The following is a 25,060-nucleotide window of genomic DNA, read 5'->3' as shown; positions in this document are numbered from 1 at the left end:
AAATTTAAAGCTTTGTACCAAAAGTGCTCTGACTTGTATAATGTCCCTGTAATAACAAACATATTATTTATCTGTGCTAACACAGTAGCTGTTTGCCCCATAAGACTGATAAAAATGGCAATGAGCTACATTGTATAGCTCTGCTCTAGACTATAGAGTTGAATGTTGCATGACATCCAATAAAGACTCATCTGGATCTAGAGGCTACATGTATGTGCACACTTTCATGAATTTGTTCATTTTCCTTAAAACTTTCTACTTTTCCTCCACTTATTTTTCATCCAGAATAATTCAGAGTGAGAAAAGTAGATTAAATGCCATATAGTTACCTATACTTTATATATAGTATTATATCTCAGGATAATGATGATTACAGTTAAATATTTTGAAAAAGGTTTAGGAACATTAAGTAGTCACTGAATTGCTTTGGAGAGAAATGGAAATAAGTATCATCGGGAAAAAGAATGTTTTTCTTTCTTTAATTAAAATCTTTCATTCAATATATTTTGTTCATTTTTATCTTCTTCCCTCCACCTCCCATACCCTTTCCAAATCCCAGCCACCCAACTTTCTAGTAAGAAGTATATTTTTAAAGTTCAGTTCATTTGGAAAATTACTATAGTGTTGTCAGAAATATTTGAAAAAGCATAGCAAAACAACCTAAAAGAAATCTAATGATATGTTAAAAATCTAACAATGCATGTAGATATAACAAGAAAGTATTAACTGATAGAACCAGTTGCTGCACTCTACCAATTTTCATTTTTTGTCTTCATGACATTTAATTAAAAAACTAAATGCATTGAATTCAGTTTGCTAATCAAACCATACAATTAGAGTTTAACAGTAAGAATTTTCCTACCACTCAGCCTCAGATAGGCTTTGAATCATGGGTACACACAGCAGATTCAGAGGAATCCATGCTTACCTGTGACCTTGACCTCTGTAATGTGCTCTTCGTAGAATTCACCATCTTTGAAGAGGCAGCGGTATGGCCCATCATCATCAACTGTCACTTTAAAAATCCTGAGGGTCACTTTCCCTTTTCCAATGGCATCTTTTATGAGTTCAATTCGCTCCACATACTTGGAGATAGTTTCTCCATACATGTCTTTACCATCCCTGTACAGGTACACTGGCTGCATATATTGGTTCCTGAACCAGCGAATCTCCATGTGCTGTGCTTGTTGTGGTGGAGACAATTGACAACTGAGTTCAAGGGTTCCACCCAATGGAGCCAGGACTGGCCCCTCTGAGCCAATCACTGTGAATTGTTCTGTAAAGGACAATAATAATCCAAAGAAAAGAGTGTGAAGTAGTAAACATGTTCACATCTTTTGTTGAAGTCATTCTCTCTGTTCTTCCCTGTTCTATCTTCTGCCCCCTCAAGCATCCACACATACTTGACTTAAGATCACTTTGTTTATCCTGAAGGTATTTTAATTACTAATTATTTAATTGGTACAGAAGCAGAAAGTGTTACTACACATGGTTAGAGGAGATTTTAAGGACCTACTGGAGGTGTTGAGCCATTTCAAAGACAGGCTGGACTGAAAGCAAATCAAGGCAATGTGCAAGACTAGGTCAGGGAAAATGGTAATATGAGTAGGCTGTGTCATGTAGTGGAGACTTCGCTGAGCTGAGGCTCCAGGGACAGTAGGGAATCCACAGCCTATGTGTCTTGTGATACATGCACAAGGTTTGTAGATGAGAGTGTGGCAGTCACTACTGTCCCCTTGTGTTAAATCCTCCATCTTTTGTCTGATACAGATGAGGAGGCTGCCACCTCCCTTGATCTGATGTATTCAATAACAGGCCTGCATTTTATGATAAAGTCTTGATATGCCCATGGGCCCAGGTGTTCCTCACCCATTTTGATAACTTCATTAGTTTTATTTTCTTTAATTGTTTGATTAAGTTATTTGTAGTTTTGTTTCTCAAGATTCATACTGGGTTGATAATGATGTTTTATTTTCAGAAATGTACACAGTTATTTTGACTTAGTATGTGAAATCAAAATGTAACAAACTTCTGCACTGTGAAATGGAGTCACTCAGGGCAATACTTAGCTTGAAAGTTACTGTTCCACAAGATGTAAAATGAAGCAGGGCATAGCCTGAGCTCTACAGTAAATAAATGAAAATTAGCTCAATATTGTCTCATTAGAATACTGTGAATTAAAACAACAATAAGCTATCAACCTATTATTAGAATAGCTGAAATCCAAACCACTGACAGCACAAAATGATGGCAAAAAATGAGAACAATAGGATTATTGTGTATAGTTGGGAGCAATGCAGAATGATTCAGACTCTATGGAAGACTGTTTAGCACTCTCTATCAGAGCTAAATGTGGGCTTACCACACTTTCTTTCCATAGGCATGATTCTAGATGTAGTCCAAATAAAATATATGTCAATATTGAAATTTATATACAAATGTTAATAATATCTTTATTCCCAGTTTCTAAAAATTGGAAGCAATCAAAATGTCCTTCAATAAGTGAGTGAAGAAACCAACTCTGATACATTAATTCAATGAAATATTATTAATTAATAAAAGAACTGGTGCTGTTCATTCTGTTTCTATGGTGTGAAACAATTTGAAGAGTATTGGTATTAGCTCTTCTTTGAAATTCTGGTAGAATTTGGCACTGAAACTATCTGGCTTTTTTTCGTTGGGAAACTTTTAATGACTGTTTCTATTTCATTAGAGGTTATAGGTCTATTAATTTGTTTATCTGGTCTTGCTTTAATTTTGGTATGTGGTACCTATCCAGAAAAAAATTCCAATTCTTTTAGATTTTCCAATTTTGTGGAGTATAGGTTTTTGAAGTATGACCTGATGGGAAGGGGAAATAGATGAGATCTGCATGAGTAAACTGGGGATGAGGGGTGCACAATTGAGAGTAGAGGATGAGGGATGAGAACACAAGGGAATGGGATGGTCAAGCTGAACCAGGGATGGAGTGGGAGAGCAATGAAAGAGATACCATGATGGAGGGAGACATCATGGGGATAGGGAGAAACCAGGTGCTAGAGAAATTCCCATGAATCCACAAGGATGACCCCATCTTAGACTGCTGGCAATAGTGGAGAGGGTGCCTGAACTGGTTTACCCCAGTAATCAGAGGGGTGAATACCCTAGCTGTCATCATAGAGCCTTCATCCAGTAAAAAAGAGAGAAGAGGGATTCTATGAGCAAGGGGCATCAAGATCATGATGGGGAAACATACAGAGACAACCAAACTAAACTAGTGGGAACTCATGAAATTTAGACCAACACCTGCAGAGCCTCCACAGGATTGGACTAGACCCTCTGTATAAGGGAGACAGTTGTGTAGCTTGACCTGCTTAAAGGGGCTCCTGGCAATAGGATCAAAATCCATCCCCGGTGCATGTGCTGGCTTTTTGGAGCCCACTACCTATGATGAGATACCTCACACAACCTTGAGGCAGGGGGAGTGACTTGGACCTGCCTCTACTTAATGTACCAGGTACTGCTGGAGAAGTGGGAGTAGGGAAGAGGGGTATCTGTGATTGGTATGTAAAATGAAACAACTTTTTCTTAATCAAAAATAAATAAATAAAATAAGTGGTGCAATGGTAACATAAATGTTAGTGCAGTAACCAATCAATTTTGATTAGATTTAAGGCCTACTCCATGAGACAGAAACCATATCTGACAGTCCTAAGGAGGCCAACAATCAGAGATCAGATAAATCATGGCCCTACAGAAAAACCTAACACTATTATTCTGCTAAAGCAATAAAATGACTAATAACATACTGCTATACCCATAGATCAGTGACTACCTCAACTCTGATTCAAGGAGTTTCTTCTTGCAATATATGGGAATCAACACAGAGACCCCCAGCTGGATAATATGGAGAGAGTGAGAGACTTTGGAAAACTCAGTGCTGAATGAGTTGTCTTCATCAGACCCCTCTCGCTTAAGGTTCAGGGATCTAAGCAGAAGAGGAATCAGAAAGATTGTAAGAGCAAGAAGTAATGGATGACTGCAAGGAAACAATGTCTTTCAGACACAGCAGGACTGATTAACATATGAACCTGAGACTGGGGCAGCACACACAAAACCTGCATAGGTTTAAGGCAGACAGAGTCTCAGCCCAGAGAAGGGGAAGTGGAAATGAGGTCCTACCCCTACCAAAAGCTGTCTGCAATTGATACCCACAGGCAAAGGAAAACTCCATTTTATCCAATGGAATCTCATTGGTATATTAACCACACTCCAGGGCAGATCCAAGCCCAGGAGTAGTTGGCCAGCCCAAAAACTAACTCACTGGTATTTTGGAGGACTTTGTCTTTTGTTTCTTTTTGACTTATTGGTCTTTTGCTTGTTTGTTTTGATATTTTGTGTGTTTCTTTTCTTGTTTTGCTTTTGTTTCTTGTTTTTTCGTTTTTTGGTTCTTGCTAGATGGAGAGCAAAAGAGTGAGAGAGAGGAAGACAGAGCAAGAGAGAGAGTGAGAGCAAGAGAGGGTGAGAGTGAAAGAAAGAGAGACACACAAGGAGACAGAGAGTTTAAAAAATAACTTCTAAACAGGAATGAGTAACATGGATGAAGCTTAATGTAATCTTTCTAATTGAGAAAAAGATCTTGAATGATACTATGTTACATTCTAGAAAGCAGAGGCACAGATGCAGCCCAAACAGCTGCAACCTTTCTTGTAGGAGGAAAAGAGGGATAAATGCTTATAGTTTACGGAAGTTTTAGGACGATAATTTTTTTCCTGCATGATACTGTGATGGTAGATATATGACATTATGAACCTACATGATAATTATCAGGATTTTGGGGTCTGGTTATGGAAAAAGATAAAATCACAGGGCAAAAATAGCACACAAAAAACCCTTTTGTTTGGGAAGCACTTTAGCAGTTTCACAGGAGATGCACCCAGGACTATCATTCAGAAGGACCAAGGAAATCTCATAGCTAGAGAAAAGTGGTGTATGCGTGTGTGTGTGTGTGTGTGTGTGTGTGTGTGTGTGTGTGTTTGTATGTGTTACACCTTTCCACAGCACAGAAGGGAGTCCTTGGTCAGAGAATTCTGAACAGTGTCAGAAGTTTTAATGTTTTTGATTTGTTCATTTCACATCAACAGAGTTCATCTTGTCTTTGTCTAGCATGTGTTAGGAGCAACCTACACAGCATTCAAAGCAGGATGGCACTGAATGAGTAAAAACAACTTACTTGTAATATATTGAAAACAATTAGCTATGCAAAGGTATGAATTTGACCTTCATGAGCTTTTGAATTAATGGGTCTCACTTTGAGGCAAGCAACTTAAGGTCAATGAGCAAAAGTTATCTTCATCTCATCAATACAACAAGGTGTTAAGAGTCAATGGTACAACATGAGTGAACACTAATATAAATTTAATTTTAATTAGTCATAATCTGTCTACAGTTGTTCATGTCTAATAAATATACCATACTAAGTCAAGATGTTAAATAGCAGGGGGAAACCTGTGTTAGAAAAAAGAAAAGTATGGCTACTTCCTTATTCTATTCATTTGACACATATATTTTCAGTAAGAAGAAAGTGATCAAGAGAATAAAGTTTATTAAATTTTTAAAAATATTATTTTATTTTATGTTCATGAGATTTGCCTGCATATGTACATAAATCATGGGTGTGCCTGGTGCCAGTAGAGGCCAGGTGAGGAATCAGATCTTCAAGAAGTGAAATCACAGATAGTTTTGAGTTATTGAGTGCTGGGAATTGAAACAGATCCTCTGTAAGAACAGCAGGTGCTCTAATAGATGAACCATTTTTCCAGCTCCAAGTTTATTAAATTTAAAATTAATCATGTTTTATAATAACTAGATGGTAAGTACCTATTGTTAGAGAAATAAAACATCCTGGTTGAAAAGCAAAGAGAAATCAAACTGGAACTGACCTGGAAACTTTCTCCCAGCTAGATAGCTTTCACAGTGATGGAATGTCTATGAAAGTCACTAGGGATAAACCTTATCAAAGGACTTACCCAACAGTGGACTCTACATGTCTCAATACTGAGTCAAGCAAGATGTACCTATCTGTGAAATAGTGACAGTACTGTTTATTGGGATAACCATCATTTCCTTATTGGATCTGAAATCTGTACTATAGGAGAGAATACAGTGTCTGGTACTGTAAATCTGGTCAAAAAGCCATGGCTACCTTGGGATGAAAAGGCATGAGAGGTATAACCGAGCTGTGAATTATAATACTAACTCACCAGGCAAGAGGTTCCACTGCTGTAATAGTGGCATAACTGTTAAGGGGCAATGGACTAATCTCTAGGATGCAAGTCCTGCTCTGCAGAATCGATTTTAAGCATATTATTGTAAATCTTGTCAAATAGTTTTGGTTAGGGATGTCAGGTGTCCTAAAGGGTAACTTATCACTGTTGTTTAGCTAAATTGATGATGTGGTATCAAACTGATTCTTAAACATCTATGCTGGTATTCTATTTGTACTGAAATGTGATTTTAATTGTATGTTAATAAATAAAGTTGCCCGGGGGTCAGAGCTATTAGAGCCATAGAAAGAGTGTGGCAGTGGTGGCGCATGCCTTTAATCCCATAGATCTCTGTGTGTTCAAGGATACAGCCAGCATTGGAGACATACGCCTTTAAGACCTAGAGGGCTGTACTTACAGGCAGTGAAGAGGCAGTCATGTGTTTGGGTTTACAACCAATGAGAAGGCAGAACAGAAAGACTATTTAAAGACATACACACAGGAAATAGCTCTCTTTCAGAGAGCTAGGACCACCACAGGAGGAAGGGTGAGATTTTAGCTCTGAGCTCTGACCTCTTGGCTTTCTCTTTTACATTGGTTCTGTGTTTCTTATTTAATAAGACAGTTGGTTACATCTACAAGCATCCCTGTTTATTTCTTAGAGAAATGCATTAATCAGTGTATCTACACTACATTTCAAAGTTCAGATAATGTGTAGAACAAGGGATAGAAATAATGTAAGAACTAGAAGACAAAGAGAAGAGTAGTAAAATGTTATTGTCTGGGTTCAACCTAGTCATTTGCAATCATAGATACATAGTAGCTGAATTTGCCTGCTCTGGACCTATACAAGACTAGACCTGTCAATTGTGGGTCATGGGTATGGAAGGGCCTCATATGGCCCTTTTACCCACTCCCAGCTGAACTGTTTTCTGTTGAAAGATTCTTGAGCAAGAAAGAATATTATCTTCAGATGTGTGCACATTGATGAGCTCACAGATTCCAGTGGATACTTCCATATTCATGGCCAAGCAGATGGCTCTTATTAAACTCAGTAGGTCACAAAACAAGAAAAAAATTAACATGGGAAAGGAATCTGGGGGAAAGAGGGAGAACTGATCAGCATAGGAGGGAGACAAGAGGAGGGACTAAGCAACCAGAATTTATTATAGACATGTATAAAATTGTCAGAGAACTAATGAATAAAAAAAATCAAGGAAGAAGTGTTACCAATAAAAATAAATTAAAGATTTGGGGCAAAATCAATACTTCAGAGAAAAAGAAATTTTTTTGAAAGATAGTCACCTTTACCTATCTAAAATGTAATAAATTTTTATTTTGTTTTTCACCTGAAAGCTTAAGAATAAATAAAAATCTGTAATAAAATTCAGGCACAATATACCCAAGAAATATGAGACATTATGAAAAAAACCCAATTCTATGAAGATTAGTATTAGAAAAAGGAAAAGAAACACAGGTCAAAGACACAGAAAATATTTTTAACAGAATCGTTGAGGAAAATTTCCTTAGTTTCAAAAAAAGAGATGTCAAGCTAAGTACAAGAAGAATACAGAACATCAAATAGACCATACAAGAAAAGAAATTTCCCATAGAACATTATATTCAAAGCACAAAGTGTACACAGCAAAGATACAAATAGGAATAAAAGAAATTAAAGTACTTTTTGCAGGTATTATAATGGTATACATAAATGACCCTAAATATACAACCAGGACCCCCTAAAGCTGATAAACACTTTCAGTAAAGTAGCCAGATATAAAATAAACTCACAAAAATTAGCAGCCTTCCTGTATACAGATGGACTGAGAAAGAAATCAGGGAAAAAACACATTTCATGGTAGCCTCAAATAATATGAAATAAGTTATGATAACTCTAGCCAAGCAAGTGAAAGTATGATAAAAACTTTAAGACACAGAAGAAGATATCAGAAGATGGAAAGCTCTCCTATGCTCGTGGATCGATAGGATTAATATAGTAAAATGGCCATCCTAACAAAAGCAACATATTCAATTAAATACCCAACAAAATTCCAAAATACTTCTGCATGGATCTTGAAAGACCAATTTTCAGCTATATATGGAAATACAAAAACCCCGGATAGCTAAAACACTCTTGAATATTAAAAGAACTGCTGGAAACATCACCACTCTCCATCTCAAATTGTATTGCAGAGCTATAGTAATAAAAACAGCATGGTATCTGAACAAAAACAGACACATTTATCACAAATTGAAGTCCCAAACATAAGTAGTCCACACAACTATGGACACTTACTTTTTGACATAGGAATCATAAATACACACTGGAAAAAGACAGCATCTTTAACAAATTGTGCTGTTCAAACTGGATGCATACATGTAAAGTAATGTAAATAAATCCATACTTATCACTCAAAACTTAACTCCAAATGGATCAAGGATCTCAACCTAAGTCTAGATATACTGAATCTGATAGTAGAGAAAGTGAAGAATAATCTTTAACTCATTAGCACAGGTGAAAACCTTCAGAACAAAACACCTTCAGCATAGCGATTAAGAACAACAATTAATAAATGGAACCTCATAAAACTGGTAAGATTTTACAAACCAAAGAACACTATAATTTAGACAAAGATTTTTACCAACTACACATTTGATAGAGGGCTAATATCTAAAATATATAAAAAATTTAAAATCTAGACATCAAGAAAACACATAACCCAATTGAAAATGGAGTACAGATTCAAACAAAGAATTCTCCAAGAGGAAACTCAAATGGCTGTGAAACACTTAAAGAAATGTTCAACACCCTTTGCCAGGGAAAAGCAAATCAAAACCACTTTCAGATTTCATCTTATACCCTTCAATTATATTTGTCAATAAAAAAAGAAGAAAGCTCATGCTGGTGAGGATGTGACATAAAAGGCACAAATATCTACTGATATTGGGAATTCAAAATCGTATGGTCATGAAAGAAATCACTGTGGTAGTTTCTCTGGAAGCTGAGAATAGCTCTACCTGATGATCTAGCTATTCTACTCTTGAGCATATACCCAAAGGATGCTTTTTCCTAATTCAGAGACACTTGCTCAGTCATGTTAATTGCAGCTCTATTTGTAATATTCAGAAATTGGAAACAACCTATATGTTCTTCCTTCCTTCCTTCCTTCCTTCCTTCCTTCCTTCCTTCCTTCCTTCCTTCCTTCCTTCCTTCCATCCTTCCTTGCTCTCGCTCTCGCTCTCGCTCTCGCTCTCGCTCTCGCTCTCGCTCTCGCTCTCCCTTCCTTTCTTTCTTTTTTTTCTTTTTTGGCTTTTTGAGACAGGGTTTCTCTGTGTAGCTTTGTGCCTTTTCTGGAACTCACTATGGAGACCAAGCTCTCCTCGAACACACAGAGATTCACCTGCCTCTCCCTCCCGAGTGCTGGGATTAAAGGTGTGAGACAAAACTGCCTGGCCCTATATGTTTTTCAATGAATGAATGGATAAAGAAAATGTTGTACATCTATAGGATGGAATATTAGTACTCAGCTATTAAAAATATGAAATGAAATTCGCAGGTAAATGAATGGAGCTACAAAAAAAAAAAAAAAAAAAAGATTCTGAGTGAGGTAATCCAAACCCAGAAAGACAAGCATGGTATGTATTCACTTTTATGTAGATGCTATCTTTTATGTCTTCAATACAAAAGCTACAATCATATACCCACAGAGGTTAGGTATAGAGTAAGGGGTTAGGAAAGGGATGGACCTCCTTGAAAAGGAAAAATAATTTATGTAGCTATGTATGGATAGGGCATATAATGGGAGGATAAAAAAGAGAAGGAAAGTGAAGAGGGGGCCCAAGGGTAGCTAAAACTAAGGCTGATTTGAAGGGTCACATGGAAACCAAATACAGTAGTAGGATACTAAAATTGCTTCATACATATATGATGGTAATCCACATAAAATCACCAAGTAATGGGGGAGACAAAGCCACAGCTGAATATTTCTCATTACCAAATGATGCTTCCAGTGCCAGGAATGAGTCTAATCAGTATGGAAACCAAGTAAATGTGCATCATTGAGAATTTATCACTGGACAATGAGTTTTTGATACAATATTCTACAACTTACATATCATTTGTTTTCTAAGTCTTTTCTTTTAGATGTTTTCAAGTAACCTGTATTCATTTGTGCTTTGCATAGATGTCCCTACAAAGTAAAAAATCTCATTATCCTAGCCCATTTTACCTTCCCTCATCTTTTCTCTCTATTGTATTCTTGACTCAGATGGATTTTAATGTGTATCTACAGCCTATACCTACTCCTCAGTGTAAAAGTGATATGCAAGTCCTGTGCATTCAGTACAAATACTGAGTTCTCAAAGCAAGTGCTCTATCTCTTTGATTGCACTTTCTTCCTGGAAGCTGAAACAAACCCAAGGAAAGACTATTTGCTGATTAGACAAAATTATTTGCTCCTCTAAGCTGGATACTCTTGTGACTGTCCTCACATCATTGCTACAGTCAGACTTTAGGGACAACGATTTCAATACCCTGTCCTTTGTACTGTACTTTGATTTTGGGGGCATACTGGACATTGCTAAGAATCATAAAGGAAAGTGAGAGTCTTACCTGAACTCGGTACTACCACCTGAAGAAGGTACAAGAAGTACTTCCAAAGCCCCCATGACACCTGTGATGAGACACAAGTTATTGACCAGTGAAAACACAAGCAACTAGTTGCAGAAATCAAATCCATCCATATTTTTCTACAAAACTGGCTTCTTAACAGAGTTATCATTAGGCCTCAATTTCCATCAATGAATAACTTTATTACACTCATTTATCTCATGAAATTTATCAACCTGATATTTGTATTTGCTAAATCTGGCAATTCTAGTTTTAGGAACATTCCATGTAATGACTAGATTCAGATGTTTTTCCACATTAGAGAATTACATTCTCTCAGGTCTGATATTTGTCTTCTGATTGTAGAAACTTTATTATGTCACTTTTCTCTCCAGACAAGGTTATAAAACTGCCAAACAGCCAAGTTTCAAATGTCTTGTAGTGCAAGTGTCTGTCACATTCAGCTGTATTTAATTACATGTAAAGTTATGAAACAGATTTATCCTTACAATTATGAAAATAATTATGTTGATATTTTAGTAGATGAAATGACTTTCTTTCTTGTACTTATTATATGAGTTTTATTCTTATGGAGAACTCAAAATGAGAGACTTCTTTATGGGACCTCATGATTAGTAAAGAGTTTAAAGTGCAAAAGAAATAGTCATATTAAAATGAGAATTTTTATCAGATACTTAGTATTTTGGCCTTTGATCCAGCAGTCAAATGTGATAGATTTTTTATTTCTATCATACACACATTAGGCCGCATACTAGGATTATAGAGAAATGAGAAATTGAGTGTAGAGTTAAAATAACTCTAACCTATACCTTCATCTGATAGGTTGTTTATTTTAAGAATATCAAAATATTTATAATATATCCTTCTTGAAGTTTGAATGAACAAAATAAAATGTTTTCATGTATATATATATCATATATCAAATAAGTTTTATAATCTTTTTATAAAATTATTTCATTTTTTGTGTGTGTTATCTTCATATATATGTATGGACCACTTACATTCCTGGTCCCCATGGAAGTCAGAAGAGGTCGTTGGATCTCCTGGAACTGGAGATAAACACAGTTGTGAATTGTCATATGGATGGCAGAACTAAACCAGGGTCCTCTCAGGAGCAAAAAGTACTTTTAATTACTCAGTCATATTTCCATCCCTTTTCTTTTCTATTTTATACATAACGCATGTCATTATGCCATTTTCATACATGTATGTACTTTGTATTCACCTCCATTGCCCTCTCTTATGCCCTCATATTCCTGATAATATTATTCTTTCCAACTACTTTCTCTTATACTTTCATGTGTGTTTAATTTGTTTGTTAATAATTTGAGTTTAATTAGGATATTTTATAGGACCATGGTAAAGATTTGTTTACAGGAACATGGATCACCAGTGGCTACACCACTGAAAAAGTTTAACTTCCCCTCCTCAGAAACTATTAAATTCCTATAAAGCCTCAAAGTAGGATGGGGTCTTGTGAATTTCTCCTGTTTCCACAATGAAAAATTAAGTAACACTAACCCTGTGCAAGTATTGTGCAGGTAATTTACAGTTGCTGTGAATTAAAATGTTTCCAAGGGAAATGTAATGTTTTATTTAGAAAGCACAATTTTAATTTCCTTTAACATTTGCTAATTGAAATGTGATAACTGTACATTTCTTGTGCTGCAGTATATTTCAATATGTAAACTATTCAAGTTAGAAACTATTGCTGATCTCTTCCAGTTCTTTTAAAAACATACTGTAAATTGTTTTTATTTAGTTACTTAGTTATTTTGATTTTCAAGACAGAGTTCCTCTTTGTAGCCCTCACTGTTCTGGAACTTGCTCTATAAACTAGGCTTATCTTGAACCCATATATCTGCCTGCCTCTGCTTACCAAATCCTAGGATTAAAGGCTTGTGTCACCAGGAGCAAACTGTTTTAAACCAGAGTTTTCCTACTAAAACTATTTCTCCTAGATAATTGGTTTTCAAACATTTTTAAAAGAATAAATATCTCTTACACCTCAATTTCCTTACCCTTTCCATATTTGAATGACAATGATTCTGCTCTCTACAGTGATATCAACTTTTAAAAACTGTGTTTATTTGAAATAGAGTTATAGTACTTCCTTCTCCCCTTCCTCCCTCAAGATGCTCTTACATGACCATGCTCAAGCCAACAATCTCTATTTCTTTATCATTGTTATACCCCCCACACACATATGAATACATGTACATATGTATATATGTATTCATATGTGTATAACATTATTATATTGTAATATATAATAACCATATTACTGTAATTAAGAAAATGTATATATTTATGCATATGTGTATGTGAAATTTGTATATATGTAAAAATATATATCAACACAGCATGTTGGGTTATTTTTTTTTCTGTGTGTATATTTTTTTGTCTGTATATAGTTTCAAGTCTGACCACTGTGTATTGAACAATCAATAAGGGGGCTTATCGCTGGGGTAGGCTAATTCTCCTTCTCCCAGGAATAATTAGTTATCTGTAGTTTCTTCTCTAGGTGTGGGACTCCTGGAAAATTCTCCCCTTCTATATTAATATGTCCATTAACTCACTTGTTCCAGTCCTGTTTATGTAGCTACTTCTAGGAAATCAACTTTTAAATTTCCATGTATGACTGAGAACATGAAATATTTGTCTTTTTATCCTGGCCTATTTAGAAATTGAGTTGTTAAAGATACATTGTAAAAACTCAACAGGGCCATCTCACATATTCTATCCCTTTCTGACTTTGTTTATTACAATTAGATATAATAGAGACATTATTCTGGTTGAGAAGAATATGGGATGGGCACAGATGTCATTTTTATTTGGCTGAGAAATAAGAGCCATAGAAATATATTTTCTTTAGCCCTAATCAAACCACACTCCACAAACTGATCTCAGTATCCACTAAGATTTAATGTTACAGAGTAATTTTCAACTGATTCATAAAGAAAATTTGGGAGATTTTTTCTCCCAGAAGGCACTAACTCTTCATTCTTCTGAATCCCAAGATTTACTAATTCTTAAATATACTTCTGTCTAAGTCTTTGGAATGTGTTTCTAGAGGGACAGTATTCCTCCCAGGAGGCACAAGGATGAAACAAAAATAGAAGAGAAATTATCTGTGAAGACAGAACCATATTCCAAAAGCTTACTAAATTCCCTTACTTACCTGAGACTGATGATCCAAAGTTAGCTCTCTGTTGTCCCTATGAAAGCATCAGTTGGTTCGTGTGAGTTTTTGGTAATGCTCCAGCAGTTTTACTGAAGCTACCAAGCATGCCAGAGTTAGATGGAGATCGGGTAAACCAGATACCAACGCCTCTCTCCTAACCTGAAAGTCTGGCCTCCATGATTCTGCAAGTCTGATACTTAGGTATCTTTTCAGGGGAGTTCCTATGGGACCAGTTTATCAAGTATGAATGAAACCTTCGTTTAGCTCAGTGACTGCATCTGGTATTACTCAGGTACTTGCAAGACTCACCTTACCTAGGGAAGAAGTAAAACAAAACCTGATCCATACCTGTCATATACTGAGTGCCAAATGAAAAGCTATGGTGAATGTATTTTGAATGCTGGACCAATACATATTAAGGAGAGGGAGTTGTAGAAGCACAAGTAAATGACTTTAAGTTCAGATGTAGCACTCCATGAAGCCTCATTCAGTTAACAAGAAATAACAATAACCTTGAAGCAAAACGACAGTTAGTCCAGTTAAACAAAGGAGCCCAGTAGTTTTCCAGGTTGACAGAGCAACTCTTGAAGTCACGAAGGAGAGTAGTCAATTCAAAATACTCCCAGTAATTTGCAGTGGCTGCTGGGAGAAAGAATTGTGAGGAACAATGAGAGATGACCTTCAGGGAGAAATAAGGGAGGTTATGAAACTTTAGGAAACATATATGATATCTATTTAAGTGTATGTGTGTATATGTATAGTCAAATCTTTTAATATATAGATGCATGTATTAATGTTTAGCATAGATAACAAACTTATATATAGACTAGCTATGAATATGAATGCATATAGAAACTTACGTACATATATTTGTAAAATATTGCAGATATTGATACATGTATGCACACATACAAATAAAAGTATATTTCAGTGAATCTATCTCCACAAAAATGTCATATAAGTATGTGTACATTTATCATGCATGTGTAAGTGACAATAAATGTACATATCTAAATTTAAAATTTATATATTTAAAGTATATATATACATATGTATTCATTTAGTTCTTTAAGATTTTTTTACAAAGTAGTTTTGATCATATTCATGCCCGATTCTTCCCAGATCCATTGCCCTTCCCTTCCCAATCAACTTTGTGTTATTTATTTAAAAAATAAACAACATTTTTATTGCTGTGATAAAACACCAGGACCAAAAGCAACATGGGGGAAGGAGAGTTTACTTCAGTTACAATTCAGGTCACACTCCAGTAATGATGGAAACAAAAGCAGGAACTCAGTACAGGAACCCATAGGCAGGAACTAAAGCAGAAGCCTTGGAAGGAAAATTGCTTCCTGGCTTGATCCTTATGACTTTTCACCTGGATTTCTTACTGCATGCTAAGAGTTGGCACCACCCAGAGTGTTCTAGATTCTCTCACATCAATAATTAATCAAGACAGTACTGCACAATCATGCCTACAGACCAAACTTATGAATGCATTTTTCTCAGCTAGGATTCCCTCTTCACTGATATGCCTTGGTTTGTGTTAAGTTTGCAAGATCTAACTAATACACCCATCAAGACCAATTTTTGCTGTTCAAGTATTTTTGTAAGAACAGTCTTCCACCAAAGTATGGTTGGCTTACTGGGGGCTACACTGTTAGAGTAGACTCCCTCTCCCTCTCTTAGCAGTATCAGTTGTCATCAACTCCTCAAGTATGGGGGACAATTTCATACCGAACTTCTTTCTCAATGCTGGGATTTGGTCTGGCTTGAGGTTGCATACATTTTCCACTTGCTGTTGTGACCACTGTGAGTTCATGTGTGCAATTGTTCTGCTGTGTCCAGAAGACACTATTTCCTTGTGTTAATATAATATCTTTGGTTCTTGTACTCCTCCATTTCTTCAACAATGATCCCCTGCTTTGAGAGGAGGGTGAAATATTTAGATATCTCATTTAAGGTGGAGCATTCCTCAGTCTCTTATTCTCTCACTTTCACGAGTTGAGGATCTCTGTGTTAATCACTATCTATTGCAAATAGAAACTTCTGCCTGAGGGTTAAGATAAGCACTGATTTATGGTTATAGATGTACATCATCAAGAGTCAGTTTGGCACTGTGGCATTTATCAGGATAACAGCAGTAGGTTCTCTTCTAGGGAATGAGGCCTATCCAGCTAAAAGTCCTAACCCAGTAACGGTGCCATTTATGGTAATCCATCAAACTGGAAAATCCAAAATAAATGGATGAATAGGAGGGGGCAGTAGAGGGGAAGGGATGGGGGATGGGAACAAGAGAGTTTGAGATGGCTGAGTAGGGAGAGGGATGGCAAGGGGAGCAATGAAAGAGATATCTTGACAGAATGAGTCATTATGGAGTTAGGGAGAAACTTGGTGCTAGGGAATCCCCAGGGACCCACAAGGATGTCCCCAGCTAGGAGTCCTGGCAGTTGTGGAGAGGGTGCCTGAACTAGCCGTCCCCATAGTCAGATTGCTAACTACCCTAATTATCATCATAGAACCTACATTTAATGACTGATAGAAGCAGATACAGAGACTCATAGCCAAGCACTTGGCCGAGCTCCTGGACTTCAGTTGAAGAGAGGAAGGAGGGATTATAGGAGCAAGGGGGGACAAGATCATGATGGGGAAAATTACAGAGACAGCTGACCCGAGCTAGTGGGAGTTCAGACTCGAGACTGACAGCTGGGGAGCCCGCATGGGAGCTAACTAGGCCCTCTGAATGTGGATGACCGTTGTGTGGCTTGATCTCTTTGTGGTGCCCCTAGTAATGGAACCAAGACTTATTCCAGGTGCATGAACTGGCTTTTTAGAGCCCATTCTCTATGGTGGGATGCCCTAACTTGGTATGCCAGTCTGTGTTGACTACCCAAGGGAGGCCTAACCCCTCTGAGGACTAGAGAGGTGGTGGGATGGGGGACCATGGGGGGAACAGGAAGAGAGGGGAAACAATGGTTGGTATGTAAAATGAAAAAAAAATTCTTAAATAAAAAAGTGTGCTAATCCACAAAAAAAGAGTTAAAGCAAGCTAGAATAAATAACCCAAACAGCTAATTAAATAAATAGAAATGGTTTAGTTTCTAGATTACAGATGACCTACCAATGTTACATCAAAAGGAATAAATAATTTAAAATGATTTATAACCACCAACAAGATAGAAGATGCCCAAATTAAATATGTATACACACACACACACACACACACACACACACACACACACACACACACACACACACACACACAACCTGGGGCCAGAAGGACTGAGCACAGAATTCTACCAGAGTTTTATAGAACTGACTGACATCAATAACCTCTAATTATTGTATAAAATAGGAAAGAGAACTTCATAATTCTTCTATGAAGTCATTATTGTTTTAATACCTAAATGAAACAAACATCCAACCAAAACAGAGAATTATAGATCAATCTCCTTCATGAACATTGACAAAAATTATCAATGAAGTATCTGTACTCTGAAGTCAAGAACACATAAAAAGATGGTCTACCATGAACAGGTCTGCTTTATTCCAGAAATGCAGGGTAGGTTCAATATTTATAAATCTAGAAATATAACCAAGATATCCACAGACTAAATCGATAGAAACCAAATTATCATCCCATTAGATGCAGAAAAAACCTTGAACAAAATGAAAAGACTTCCCTGGGGATTGAGTTAAACCTGGTAGATTCAGTTCAGGCAGGTCCAGTCCCCTCCTCCAGGCTGAGCTAAGTGTCCCTGAATAAGCCCCAGGTTCCAAACAGCCAGCTCATGAACTGAGGACAGGTCCCGGTCCCAGTGCCTGGATGCCTCCCAAACAGTTCAAGCTAATCAACTGTCTCACTTATCCAGAGGGCCTGATCCAGTTGGGGGCTCCTCACCTATTGGTTCATAGTTCATGTGTTTCCACTAGTTTGGCTATTTGTCCCTGTGCTTTTTCCAATCTTGGTCTCAACAATTCTCGCTCATGCAAACCCTCCTCTTTCTCGCCAATTGGACTCCTAGAGCTCCACCTGGGGCCTGGCCATGGATCTCTGCATGCGGTTCCCTCAGTCATTAGATGAGATTTCTAGCATTACAATTAGGGTGTTTGGTCATCATATCACCAGAGTAGGTCAGTTCGTGCTTTCTCTTACCCATTGCCAGTAGTCTATTGAGGAGGTATCTTTGTGGATTTCTGTGTACCTCTCTAGTACTTTGCTTCTTCCTATTCTCATGTGGTCTTCATTTATCATGGTCTCTTATTTCTTGTTCTCCCTCTCTGTTCTTGATACAGCTGGGATCTCCCACTCCCCTAAGCTCTCTTTCCCTCGACCCTCACCCTTCATTACCCCTCCTCATGTCCAGGTTGTTCATGTATATCTCATCCATTTCTCTGTCATGGAGCAATCCCTGTGTCTTTCTTCGGGTCCTGTTTTCTAGGTAGCCTCCCTGGAGTTGTGAGTAGCAGTCTAGTCATCTTTGTTTTACATCTGGTATCTTCCTATTAGTGAGTACATACCATGTTTGTCTTTCTGAGTCTGGGTTACCTCACTCAGGATGACTTTTTCTAGATCCATCCATTTGCCTGCAAACCTCATGATGTCATTGTTTTTCTCTGTTGAGTAGTATTCCACTGTGTATATGTACCACATTTTATTTATCCATTCTTCAGTGGAAGGGCATCTAAGTTGTTTCCAGGTTCTGGCTATTACAAAGAATGCTGATATGAACATAGCTGAGCAAGTGCCCTTGTGGTATGATTGAGCATTCCTTGGGTATATGCCCAAGAGTGGTATAGCTGGGTCTTGGGGGAGATTGAGTCCCAATTTTCTGAGAAAGTGCCATATTGATTTCCAAAGTGGATGTACAAGCTTGCATTCCCACCAGCAGTGGAGAGTTTCCCTAGCTCCATATCCTCTCCAACATAAGCTGTCTTCAGTGTTTTTGATCTTAGCCATTCTGACAGGTGTAAGGTGGTATCTCAGAGTCATTTTGATTTGCATTTCCCTGATGATTAGGAATGTTGAGCAATTCCTTAAATGTCTTTCAGCCATTTGAGCTTCCTCTGCTGAGAATTCTGTTTAGTTCTATAGTCCATTTCTTAATTGGACTGTTGGGCATTTTGATGTCTAATTTCTTGAGTTCTTTATATATTCTGGATATCAGCCCTTTCTTGGATGTGGGGTTGGTGAAGACCTTTTCCCATTCTGTAGGCTGTTGGTTTGCCTTGTTGACCATATTCTTTGCTCTACAAAAGCTTCTCAGTTTCAAGAGGTCCCATTGATTGATTGTTTCTCTCAGTGTCTGTGCTACTGGTGTTATATTTAGGAAGTGATCTCCTATGCCAATGGGTTCAAGACTACTTCCTACTTTCTCTTCTATCAGTGGTGCAATCAGTTAGCGAGCGGTACTTATATGATGTTTTTTGAGATGAGGAACATTAGTTTAGCACACTCAGCACTAGCTAAATGTATTAAGGGCCCATGGTCAGCTAAGTTTCTATATTATTCATTACAACTAACACATAAAAATTGCCAATTACATCAGACAAGTGCAGAGGTTATGGTGTTTGACTCTTTATATTTTGAAAAGTTTTGGCATAATATAAAAAGGCTGTTTGATCCCTCCTGGATTCTCACTTATGTTTTGATTGGCGGGGTGCTTTTAATCTTTCTCCTTTTTAAGTGTCTCCTATAGCACATCTGGCAACACCTGGCAGCCACTAAGATGACTCTAGACTCTACAGGTATTAATGGCTCTTAGACATCCAACTCATAGGCCTCCACAGGAGGTTATGCATGCCTGGCTTTCTGAAATTCAAAAGGTCCCTGCCTGATCCTCCCCACCAGGGGTGAATCCTCAGGGATGAAAACTCTTCAAGGGCTGATTGTCAACAATGGGTAACAGTTTGTTTGGCAAGCCAACCAAAGACAGGCATAGTCCAGTTGCTGAACCTTCCAGAGGCAGGGTCAACAAGGCTGGAGCAAAGAACTCCTACTCCTGCTGAGTACCCACATAATAAAATAAAAGGGTAGATAATATGTAGTAGGACAGGCCAATAGCATCAAGAAAATTGGCTCAAACCAGTTTCCAAGGCATGCACATAATATATCTCCTTATGAGCTAACCTGGAGTCTGCCTGAGGGCCTAGTAACAGGTGCTATTCAAGGTCCTGATTGTGTGGAGTCTGTCTGAGGGTCTAGCAGCACTCACTGCCCAGACTTCCAGATCATGCCTAGCTAATGAGGGATGACCATGCAATGTCACCAGATCAGGACACAGCCAGGGTGGGGAGAGGAGGTTATATAAGGTTTTTCTCATTACTGAATAAACAAGTCTGTGTCATTGATACTGTGCCTTCTCACCCCCTCCTCTGAGGGAGCTGTTAAGGCCCAGCAATAATTTAATTTGGCAAAATGAGAGAAAATACTCTTCATGAGTTTAAAGTTTTATACTTAATTTGCCTTCTTTTTTCTTTTATTTATTTAAAAAATTCTCTTTCCTTTACAGAACAATCTCTGTTCCACTTCCTTCCCCTTCTCCTGCTTCCCCCCACCTACCCCCATCTCACTCTATTCCCTCCCCATAGAGGGTAAGATCTCCTTTGAGTAGTCAACACAGGCTAGCATACCAAGTTACAGCTGGACCTAGCCCCTTCTCCTCGCATCAAGGCTGAATAAGGCATTGTACCATAGGGAATGGATTCTAAAAAGCCAGTTTGTGTACCTGGGATAAATCCTGGTCCCACTGCCAGTGGACCCACAAACAAATCAAGCCACACAACTGTCCACATTGTGTGGGCCTAGTTTCGTACCATGCAGGCTCCCCAGCTGTCAGTCCAGATTCTATGAGCTCCCACTAGATTGGGTCATCTATATGGTTTTTCCCATCATGATTCTGATACCTCTGCTCTTATAATTCTACCTCTCTCTCTTCAGCTGATTTCCAGAGTTTTTATACATGATTGCATTCCCACCAGCAGTGGAGGAGTGCTCCCCTTTCTTCATATTCTCTCCAACATAAGCTGTCATCTGTGTTTTTTATCTTAGCCATTCTGACAGGCATAAGGTGATACCTCTAAGTTGCTTTGATTTGCATTTCCCTGATGGCTAAGGATGTTGAACAATTCCTTATATGTCTTTTGGCTACTTGAGATTTTTCTGTTGAGAATTCTCTGTTTAGTTTTGTAGCCATTTTTAATTGGATTATTTGATATTTTGCTGTCTAGTTTCCTGAGTTCTTTATATATTTTGGAAATTGGTCCTTTATCAGATGTGGGGTTTCTAAAGATCTTTTCCCATTCTGTAGGCTGCCTTTTGTCTTAATTTGCTTTCTATCATATCTAAGAAACACTACAAGCTTAACTTTAATATTTAAGTCCATCAAAGATCCCAGAAAGATGAAATTTTACCTCGTGACTGGGACATCAGGCTTCCTGAACAGTTATTCAAAATTCCTCTGTAACATTGAGGCATCCAACTCTGGCCTACAGGCCTAGTGTATTTGACAGACTTTCCTGTGAAGGAGGGAATTTTCAAGGACTATCCTATCTTGTCTTGGTAAAGTTCAGCAGTAGCCTTTTTTGCATCCTGCTGGTCCAGTTTGGACAGTGTTGAAGTACAAGTGCCTTCCTGGGCTGGCCCTGCCCCTAACTGGCCTGGGGATAATGGACCCCACCATACCCCGCTATCACAGGAAAGCTAGTCCTGCCCTTCACCATGGGCATGGAAGATCCAGCTCCAACCCTTGCCTGAGGAGAGTGGTCCCAGTGGCTCAGACTTACTAACTCAGCAGCTACTCAGGTACACATATAGGCTTTAAGCTGGCACACCCCAACATCTACCCCAATCTATGACCTGCTAGAGTGCATGAAGAGACTGGTCCTGTTAGAGCCATGGCAACATGGTGTACATGACTCAGGGCAACAGTGGGATGTCTGGGAAGTTTCTATGGTGGTCCAGTGTTGATGGTATGCAGGAGATCAGAGGCCTTGAACCTGAACAAAAACACATTCTACAATGAACATTTGCAAGGAAGGCTGTTTGGACAAAAGGGTATATTGCATGATACACAGCAGCTTCAAATGCCAGAAAGATGAATGGAGAGGCAAAGATGGAGGAGTAAAGTGGTTTGGGGTTTTTATTGTTGTTTTCTTTTTCTTTGTTCTGTTTTTTTTTTATTTTATATTTTTTTATTTATTTAACATCCTGGCTACAGTTTCCACATTCTCCTGTCCTCCTAGTCCCCAAACTTCTTCCCCTTCATTTCTGTTCAGAAAACAGAAAAAGACAGGTCTCTGATGAATATCAACAAAGCATGGCATGTCAAGTTGAGGTAAGACTAAACACCTCTCCATGTATTAAGGCAGGGCAAGGTTCCCCAATAGTAAAAGAGTCAGAGACAGCCCCTGATCACACTGTTAGGAGTCCCACAAGAAGACTAAGCTATACAACTGTAGCATATATAGAGAGGGCCTAGGTTAGTCCTGTGCAGGCTCCTGGTTGTCATTTCAGTCTCTGTGAGATACTATGAGCCCAGGTTAGTTGATTCTGTGGATTTCTTGTTGTGTCCTTGACTCCTCTGGCTCCTACAATCCTTTCATCCTGTCTTCTTCAGGACTCCCCAAGTTCAGCTGAATGTTTGGCTGTGGTTCTACATCTGTTTCCATCAGTTGCTGGATGAAGCCTCTCTGATGACAATTGGGCTAGGTACCAGTCTATGAGTATAGCAGAATATCATTTAGCATCATTATATTGACATTTTTTTCTCTACTCATGTTTGGTTTTATCCTAGGTCTCTGGGTTATCCAGCCTGTGGGTCCTGATGCTCGCAGAAATGTAAGGGGTGGGCTTAATCTTCTAGCATGGGTTTTAGGCTATGCTAGTCATTTGGTTGGACATTCTCTCAATCTCTAGGCCACCCTTATCCCAGCATATCCCATAGATAGGATAGACTGTAGGTCAAATGTTATGTGGCTGAGTTGGTTTTCCACTCCATCCACTTGAAGTCTTATCTGGTCACAGGAGATGGCCAGTTCCAGTTATGTATCTGCTCTTGCTAGGAGTCTTAGCTAGGGTCATCCTTGTAGATTCCTGGGAGATTCCCTTGTGCCGGGTTCTTACCTGACCCCCAATACCCCACTTTCCAGTAGACTCTTTCATGACTTTCCACATTTGTTCCACACCCCAAAATGATCTCTCAAGTTCCCATTCTCACCCACCCTCAGTCCATTCAAGAAATCTCTTCTATTTCTCATTCCCAAGGAGATCTGGGCATTCCTCCTTGAAACCTCATTACCTCATCTCTTTGGATTGTTGCTGTGGGATATCTTTCTATATGCTGTGAGTATGTGTTGCTCCCATTGGCTAATAAATAAGCTGCTTTGGCCTATGGCAAGGCAGCTTAGAGGCAGACAGGAAACCCAAGAAAAGATACAGGGAGGAGAAAGGTAGAGGGAAGAGATGCCAGCCTGCTGCCCAAGGAGCAATAAGATGCCACCAGACTGGTAACTCCACAGCCACTTGGCAACACATAGATTAATAGGAATGGGTTAATTTAAGATGCAAGAGTTAGCTAGCAAGAAGCTAAAGTCATAGGCCATACAGTCTGTAATTAATATAAGCCTCTGAGTGATTATTTTATAAGTGGCTGCAGGACTATGAGTGGGAAAGATTCATCTGGACTATGGGACAAGGCAGGACCAAAGAAACTTCAAACTACATTTGGTGCCCAAATGTGATGGCAAGAATTACTAAATTGGATGAGAGAACTTACTAAAATGGAGCTAAGAGCAGCTTCTTAGTTCATATGTCTCATAGAGGCCACATTACAGAGATATCGCTGTACAGAGATACTATGGCATTTGAGCTTGAGCACAGCCTGGCAGATTCCCACCATGGTTTACAGAGGCATTTCCAAGTTGTGCAGTACACTGCATGGTGGATTTAGTTTTTGCTAGTAAAACAAAACAAAACAAACCAACAACAGTAAAAAAAAAAAAAAAGACCAGGTTTATGGCTACATGCTGTTTGATGGAGGCATAGATCCACTGCTTCCCAGAGTTGGCAATGAGCATGGTACCCAGATCTGGCAGTAAACATACCTCTGCCATGTTGCTAAGCTGAGATGGGTGGATTCAGCAGCCAAGGCTGCTGAATTGTTCCTAGCCACTCAGCTTAACAGTTTAAAATTTCTCCTGGTCAGAGAAAGATTATACATTCACAATAAGACAGATTCAGATAGAATAAAACTCTAAAGAGTATACATTGTGAGTAAAAAGGTACATAGGCTTGAGAGAGAAAAGTAAAAGTATATAGTCATAAAAATAGAATAAAGTATTAAAAATAATATATAAAATTATAGTGAACCATGTAAAGATAGAAATTACACAGAGTCTGGATTGTGTTGTAGATGGGATTTTTAACTATAGAGAGACATTTGGTTTTAAAGGCTACTAAGTTAAACCAATATATATTGTAAAGGTATATTGACTTCAAAATTTGTGTCTGAGGATATGTTGCTTTGGAAAAGAGGTTCTACTTTTGTTTCCACAGAAGATGAGAGTCTATGGATTGCTTCCAAGCTAATATGGTTTGATCAACCCAGATTCCCTGAAAGGTCACTGATGATTGGCATGGCCCAGATGATCCAACATCCAAAACAGCTTCAAAGCAACTGGCTGAGATGATCCAGCCTCACAGACTACTACAGCCAAGGTTTAACTATAATTCTTAATTTTCTCAGGATCCCCATAAGATTGCCAGCACCCCGATCAGCATGAAGTAGTATGGGAAGTTATGTCCAAATTCCCAAAATATTGTTTATAAATGTTTATTTTTATTTGAAGTCGGTTGATTAAAAATGCAATCTCTTTTTAAAGAAGAAAAGTAGATATAGATATCATAGGATGAAAGGGTAAATATTGAATCTAGTTTTAAAGAGCAACAACTTGTTTGGAATGTTTTACATTGCTATGGATTTTAGTTTATTAATATAAATT

At 38.1% G+C, this 25,060-nt stretch overlaps 1 protein-coding gene across 1 annotated transcript in view; it reads right to left on the bottom strand.

The window, feature by feature from the left end:
• The window catches only part of LOC102905572 (selection and upkeep of intraepithelial T-cells protein 1-like), a 33,935-nt gene extending 19,702 nt beyond the window's left edge, over window positions 1-14,233 (bottom strand). Inside the window, exons 1-4 of the mRNA XM_076563613.1 lie at window positions 14,057-14,233; window positions 11,877-11,924; window positions 10,858-10,918; window positions 929-1,276 (exon numbers count right to left, since the gene is read on the bottom strand). Of these exons, the coding sequence (XP_076419728.1) occupies window positions 929-1,276; window positions 10,858-10,918; window positions 11,877-11,891 (424 nt within the window). The 5' untranslated portion in view covers window positions 11,892-11,924; window positions 14,057-14,233. The remainder of the gene's footprint in view (window positions 1-928; window positions 1,277-10,857; window positions 10,919-11,876; window positions 11,925-14,056) is intronic.
• Between the last annotated feature and the right edge of the window lie 10,827 nt (window positions 14,234-25,060).

This window comes from Peromyscus maniculatus, chromosome 2 (assembly GCF_049852395.1).
Source record: "Peromyscus maniculatus bairdii isolate BWxNUB_F1_BW_parent chromosome 2, HU_Pman_BW_mat_3.1, whole genome shotgun sequence".
In the NCBI taxonomy this organism is placed as follows: Eukaryota; Metazoa; Chordata; class Mammalia; order Rodentia; family Cricetidae; genus Peromyscus; species Peromyscus maniculatus.
The sequence above is the reverse complement of the archived record's forward strand: the minus strand, read 5'-3'. Positions and strand labels throughout refer to the sequence as shown.